The sequence below is a fragment of the Limulus polyphemus genome, unplaced genomic scaffold (genome assembly GCF_000517525.1).
Source record: "Limulus polyphemus unplaced genomic scaffold, Limulus_polyphemus-2.1.2 Scaffold605, whole genome shotgun sequence".
In the NCBI taxonomy this organism is placed as follows: domain Eukaryota; kingdom Metazoa; phylum Arthropoda; class Merostomata; order Xiphosura; family Limulidae; genus Limulus; species Limulus polyphemus.
In genome coordinates, this window is record NW_013666215.1 from 444020 (window position 1) to 450751 (window position 6732).

General features: G+C 31.6%; 1 protein-coding gene across 1 annotated transcript in view; it reads left to right on the forward strand.

The window, feature by feature from the left end:
* Positions 1-1009: 1009 nt before the first annotated feature.
* The window catches only part of LOC106459419 (ras-related and estrogen-regulated growth inhibitor-like protein), a 52092-nt gene continuing 46369 nt past the window's right edge, over positions 1010-6732 (forward strand). The window contains exon 1 of the mRNA XM_013919038.1: positions 1010-1070. Within this exon, the coding sequence (XP_013774492.1) occupies positions 1010-1070 (61 nt within the window). The remainder of the gene's footprint in view (positions 1071-6732) is intronic.

The window sequence follows — 6732 nt, forward strand, 5'->3', positions numbered from 1 at the left end:
TGATGTCTCAGCATTAAACTCTAACTACATCATAATTCGTTAACATATTTCATGTTGTTTTCCGAATGCCGATGGCATGTTTTACCACTCAACCGGTGCAACGTGCCAAAACGTGACGTCACATAAAGAAACTCTTAGTGCAAGTGAAGGAATACCACTTATTCTGCTTCCAAAATATTTTGACTTGCTGAAATTGAAAATGTGTTTTTCTCTATTAAACATGTGCTCTATTTTGTGTTTAAGCATGAGCTTAGAAGCTTAATCAAGACTATATTTTACGAATTTAAAATACTATGATGACAATGACACCATTGCCGCTGGGTAAATAAATATAAAAACTTCTTGCACCGGCTGAACAAGTCTGCGAGAGTTCATCTCAATATAAACAAGGTTTGCTTTGTTAAGGGTTAGTTTTCAAAACGGAGGAACAGGTAGTGTGTCGTGTAATGCGAAGTTTCTGTTGTTGTCTGTGAACGTGTTAATAACGTATGCACCAAAGTTTAATTTTGTAAACTCGTTTGGATAATTAGATAAAAACGTCAGAACCTAAAATAATTAAAAGCTTTAAAACATTGTAATTATTGGATCTGTTTTCTCTGTCTTGGAAGTACCAACTTATTGACAGGTGTGAACAGCATTCTGTAAACAAGCTTAAAACTCTTTATCTTATTTCGGCTAGTAAGGAAGGCAGTGTTGGTCACCGTTGGTGCATCTGGTTTCCACAAATTAGTTAAAATCTTTGACATTAACAGTTGCCTTGCCATCGCAACGATCCAGTTTCCAGTTTCTCATCTGGATAAATATTTATTGAGTACAAAATACGCATCTTTAAAGCTAATTAAGGGTCATCTATTTGTTCACTTTATCATCACCATTTGAAAAACTCTTAACCAATGGAGTATTTATTCTCCAACAAAGAATTTAATTGAAAAATATACCCAGAATAAATACAAAATAGTTTTCAGCTTGTCTGAAACGTTTGAAAGCAGATCAAATACAAGACATAGATATGACGAACTGCGACAGACTTAAAGTTGTCATTCTTGGGAACTCCCGCGTTGGGAAGTCAGGTAAGAAACTAAGTTTTTTTAAGCATAAGTTCTAACCACTAAAATGCTGTTATACTAAGAGAATAATTAGTGTTCGTTATCTTTAGCATTACTAGGGTGTTTTCAAATGTACTGAAAACATATGCGTGTAAGCAATACTACAATATATATAGTTCTACGACAGTTTGTTGATGTTTACTGCTACTACGATACTTATAATGTCTAATCGAACATATTGTAGTTTTGCTATGATAAATTATAATACATTGAAAATTCATTCACGTTGTTATTACTACCATAAATAGAAAGTAATAATCGTATGTAATATACATTGAACGACAATGTACACATGCACGAAAGTTTAAGCTCGTATATAACATAAACTTAGTTACTTAACGAATATTGCCAATCACCCAGTAACATAAACTTAGTTACTTAACGAATATTGCCAAACACTAAGTAACATAAACTTAGTTACTTAACGAATATTGCTAATCACCCAGTAATATAAACTTAGTTACTTAACGAACATTGCCAAACACCAAATAAAATAAACTTAGTTACTTAACGAATATTGCCAAACACTAAGTAACATAAACTTAGTTACTTAACGAATATTGCCAATCACCCAGTAACATAAACTTAGTTACTTAACGAACATTGCCAAACACCAAATAAAATAAACTTAGTTACTTAACGAATATTGCCAAACACTAAGTAAAATAAACTTAGTTACTTAACGAATATTGCCAATCACCCAGTAACATAAACTTAGTTACTTAACGAACATTGCCAAACACCAAGTAAAATAAGCTTAGTTACTTAACGAATATTGCCAAACACTAAGTAAAATAAACTTAGTTAATTAACGAATATTGCCAAACACTAAGTAAAATAAACTTAGTTACTTAACGAACATTGCCAAACACCAAATAAAATAAACTTAGTTACTTAACGAATATTGCCAAACACTAAGTAAAATAAACTTAGTTACTTAACGAATATTGCCAAACACCAAGTAAAATAAACTTAGTTACTTAACGAATATTGCCAAACACTAAGTAAAATAAACTTAGTTATTTAACGAATACTGCCAAACACTAAGTAAAATAAACTTAGTTACTTAACGAATATTGCCAATCACCCAGTAATATAAACTTAGTTACTTAACGAATATTGCCAATCACCCAGTAATATAAACTTAGTTACTTAATGAATATTGCCAATCACCCAGTAATATAAACTTAGTTACTTAATGAATATTGCCAATCACCCAGTAATATAAACTTAGTTACTTAACGAATATTGCCAATCACCCAGTAATATAAACTTAGTTACTTAACGAATATTGCCAATCACCTAGTAATATAAACTTAGTTACTTAACGAATATTGCCAAACACTCAGTAAAGTAAACTTAGTTACTTAATGAATATTGCCAAACACCCAGTAAGACGCGAGAGATTAAAAAAGGGAAAGTTAACTTTCTCCACAGGTGGCTGTAGTATGAAAACAAGCAACGTTTGATGTTTCGTGTATTTAAAATAAAAGCAACGTTTGATGTTTCGTGTATTTAAAATAAAAGCAACGTTTGATAGTTTTGTGTATTGAAAAAACAAAAAAACAAGTAACGTTTGGGGGTTTCATATATTTACAAAAAATAAACATTCAACGTTTGATGGTTTCGTGTATTTAAAAATAAACAATCAACGTTTGATGGTTTCGTATATTAAAAAACAAGCAACGTTTGATGGTTTCGTATATTAAAAAAACAAGCAACGTTTGATGGTTTCGTGTATTTAAAAACAAGCAACGTTTGATGGTTTCGTGTATTTAAAAAAAACAGCAATGTTTGATGGTTTCGTATATTAAAAAAACAAGCAACGTTTGATGGTTTCGTGTATTTAAAAACAAGCTACGTTTGATGGCTTCGTGTATTTAAAAAGAAGAAGAGAGAGCTTAGTAAAACCAAAGATTTAATTAGTATACAGATACAAAATTTGATACTTTTCTTTAACAGAAACAACACCAATTTATTGTAAGGCGTTTTATGTGGATCTTCACCGAACGCAACAAATAATGTTTTTAAAGTTTACTTATTTTAATAACTTTATATGGGTTGTGTCTAATTCAGAGTTTGGTACATATATGAGTTTAGAAATTACAAGAAATATATATATATTTTATAATAGTCAGCGTTAATAGCATTACTTATTTCATTTGAGGATTTTTTTTCCTGTTTATCTTAGCTATTGTATTGATGTTTTTGTTGCTGATAAACTTATTGGCTAAGACATAAGAAATTTCTGTGTATAATTTTCAACATTGTGTGATTTAATTGATAAATATAAAAACCTAACGAATAAATCTGATTCAATATGATTTTCAAATGAAACTTAGTTATTATATAGGTTCTTTATTCTATTAATTTTCGAAGATCTGTTGCCTTGGATATTCGCGTAAAATTACAAAACGGCTGTCTGAGCTAGTTATACCTAATTTTAAACTGATACACTAGATGGAAACACAGCTACGAAACATGGACCATTTTTGATTCACGGTCCGGTGCGATAACTATTAGGCCACGCTCAACCCAAATTCCGAAGAAAATATTCTTGACATGAGTAATTATACATTTATTGCAAACGGTACCAGTCTATTAATTTAACTAAAAATCTTAAATCGTGTCGTATAGTCTATTCAAGTTTTCAATTATTTTGAAGAAATGAAAATCAACTTCTAGTTTAATTTTGAATTCATTTTTGCTTTATTCAGCTAAGCCACAAGGTTTCGAATACCTAGAATATATATATTTTTCGCTTCAAAGGACTATCCGCCACATTTAATATTCCTATTTAAGTTTAAGTAGGTTATCTATTCAGAAAACGATATAATTACAATTCTGTGCAAGAATGATCAAGGATGTAAATGAGTTAAAAACCTAACAGTAAGTTCAGTTTGTTTTGTTTTGGCGTAGGCACTCCACATTTTAACGTTTTAAACCCCCTAGCTTGGCTAAAAGGTTATTTTAAGAATAAAAAAAATATCGTGTAGTTACTAAAAGCGCTTGGACATTTAAAAGATATATTAAAAGCATAATATTTGTGCAGGTTTTTAGTTAATCAAAATTAGGCCTTGCGACGAAAAATAAATGAATGTATGAACTTGGTAAGTTTCTTGCATCCAAGGAAAGTTTGAAACAAATATAAGTCCACTGAAGATATCAAGTTTATGATAAATTAAAAGTAATTCAAAGTATTTCAGATTGGTGTTATTCTTATGTTTTAACCTTCTTTTTTTGCCCCTAGCCTGATTTTTTTTAACTGAAGCGAATGTAGCCTTTAATCATAGTAAAGGTTGGACTTAACTGGTTCTCCTTCCCTATCTTGTAGCTTCCCTCGATGTTCCAAGTTCAATTTGATGCAGTAACGCTGCGGGCCAACCTAAAATACTCTATTTTGTTAAGATATAATTATTATATAATGGTATATCGCAGCATAGCCCTACTTGTGTTTATCCGGATTTTCAGGAGTGAAGGACAAACTACAAGTCGACTACTTCCACGTTTCGCAATTTACAGCATTAGCAGTTTGATGGAGTATTCGAATATTCGGTAGGTAAATGGGAAGACGTAATTTCTTTGTATTTTCTTGCCCACATTATTACATATTCATTCGCTGACGAAGAAAGAATCTTACTGAGATTGACTGAAAGAATAGCACTGTCAAACACAAAATTGTCTCATTACTTTTCTGCAACACTGTTTATTTGCACTGAACAGTTCAGCAGAGATATAAGTTGAGTTACGAGTGTCTGAGCTATAAACAGTTAAGACTATAACATGTTTATTGCATAAAGCTAGATTAAATATCCGAGTTTTAGGTTGAACCGGAGGGTTTCAACTGAGTGTGAAGTGAAAAAGTTAGGGTAAACTTAACAGAGTGTGTACGCCCTTCCTAGTAATGTCTGGATATTTAGTTCAGGAATCAACATGTAATTATTATTTTCTATTTCTAATCCTTCCTAGTAATGTTTGGATATTTAGTTCAGGAATCAACACGTAATTATTATTTTCTATTTCTAATCCTTCCTAGTAATGTTTGGATATTTAGTTCAGGAATCAACACGTAATTATTATTTTCTATTTCTAAACCTTCCTATTAATGTTTGGATATTTAGTTCAGGAATCAACACGTAATTATTATTTTCTATTTCTAAACCTTCCTAGTAATGTTTGGATATTTAGTTCAGGAATCAACACGTAATTATTATTTTCTATTTCTAAACCTTCCTATTAATGTTTGGATATTTAGTTCAGGAATCAATACGTAATTATCATTTTCTACACAAACTACCACTTATATATTTATATCATACTTATTAATAGCTAGCATGTTGACTATACAATTGGGTAGAATAAGTTACGTTTCAGTGAATGCTATATCTTTTCATAACTTTTACGCATTATACAGGAGACAACTCTTCTCTGAACACCTGGTGATGGGTTTCACTATCACTGAGCAGAAGTAAGTCGTTGTAACGGGCTATTTCATTCTTATCCTGTATCGTTTTTAATCATTCTGCCAATATACACACAGCGATCAAAATATGAATTAATTAGAAATCTGAGTTTAATCAAATCTTACCTCAAGCACTACTTTCTGAAAGTTTCAATTTGTCAAGTTACCTGACAAAAGCCTCCGGTGGCTCATCGGTAAGTCTGAAGACTTATAACACCTAAAACCGAAGTGGGCACAGCACAAGTAGCCCATTGTATAGCTTTGAGCCTAATTAACAAACAAACGAAACTACAAAAAAGTAACATTTTACGACGATATATTAAGTAACGTTGAAATCACCTGAACTAGAATGTAAAAGTATTTTACGCAGTTTATTGTGTTTGATTTTATGGGTAATTGGCTCTAAGTAGTTTCTTTGCCACATAAGAACACAGGTAAGATGAACTTAACTCGTAAGTTTCGTCAGAGGTTCGCGCTTCACGGAAATATACAAGTACTAACCCAGTCAACTTATTTTGTTTCACAATTATAATTATGATTATAATACTGTATATATATATATATTGTTGCGTCAGCGAGTCACATGACTGGTGTGGCGCCACCTATTTTCTAGAACTATCCTGTACCTTGGCGAATGCTCTAGTATTTACTAGATATAAGGTAGTCTGGTATATAAAAGAGTGTGACAACGTGACGGAAAAATATAGTGTGTGTGTAGATAGTGAGTAATTGAACTGCAGTCAGAAGTATTGTTGACGTTCGTTGATATAGCGTTTGTTTTAGCGTGATTGTTGAAAATAAGTGTATCGTAAAGTTGTATTCGGAAAGAATAAACCAGTTTTATTAAGTAAGGACTTGTGTCGCTAAAGTTTCGTCGGAACGAAGTTACGGAGAGTTAATTAACAAACGGAGACGTAACAAATTGGTGTCAGAGAGTGGGATAGAAAAAAAAAGAGAGAAGAAAAATGGAGACGAGAGGCGGAAAATCAAACTACAGCTTAGCAGATTTGATGGCAGCAATACAGAAACAAGAAGAGAAATTACAACAGTTGTTAGAGGAAAAAGAAAAGAAACAAGAAGAACGAGAAGAGAAATTACAACAGTTGTTAGAAGAAAAAGAAAAGAAACAAGAAGAACGAGAAGAGAAATTACAACAGTTGTTAG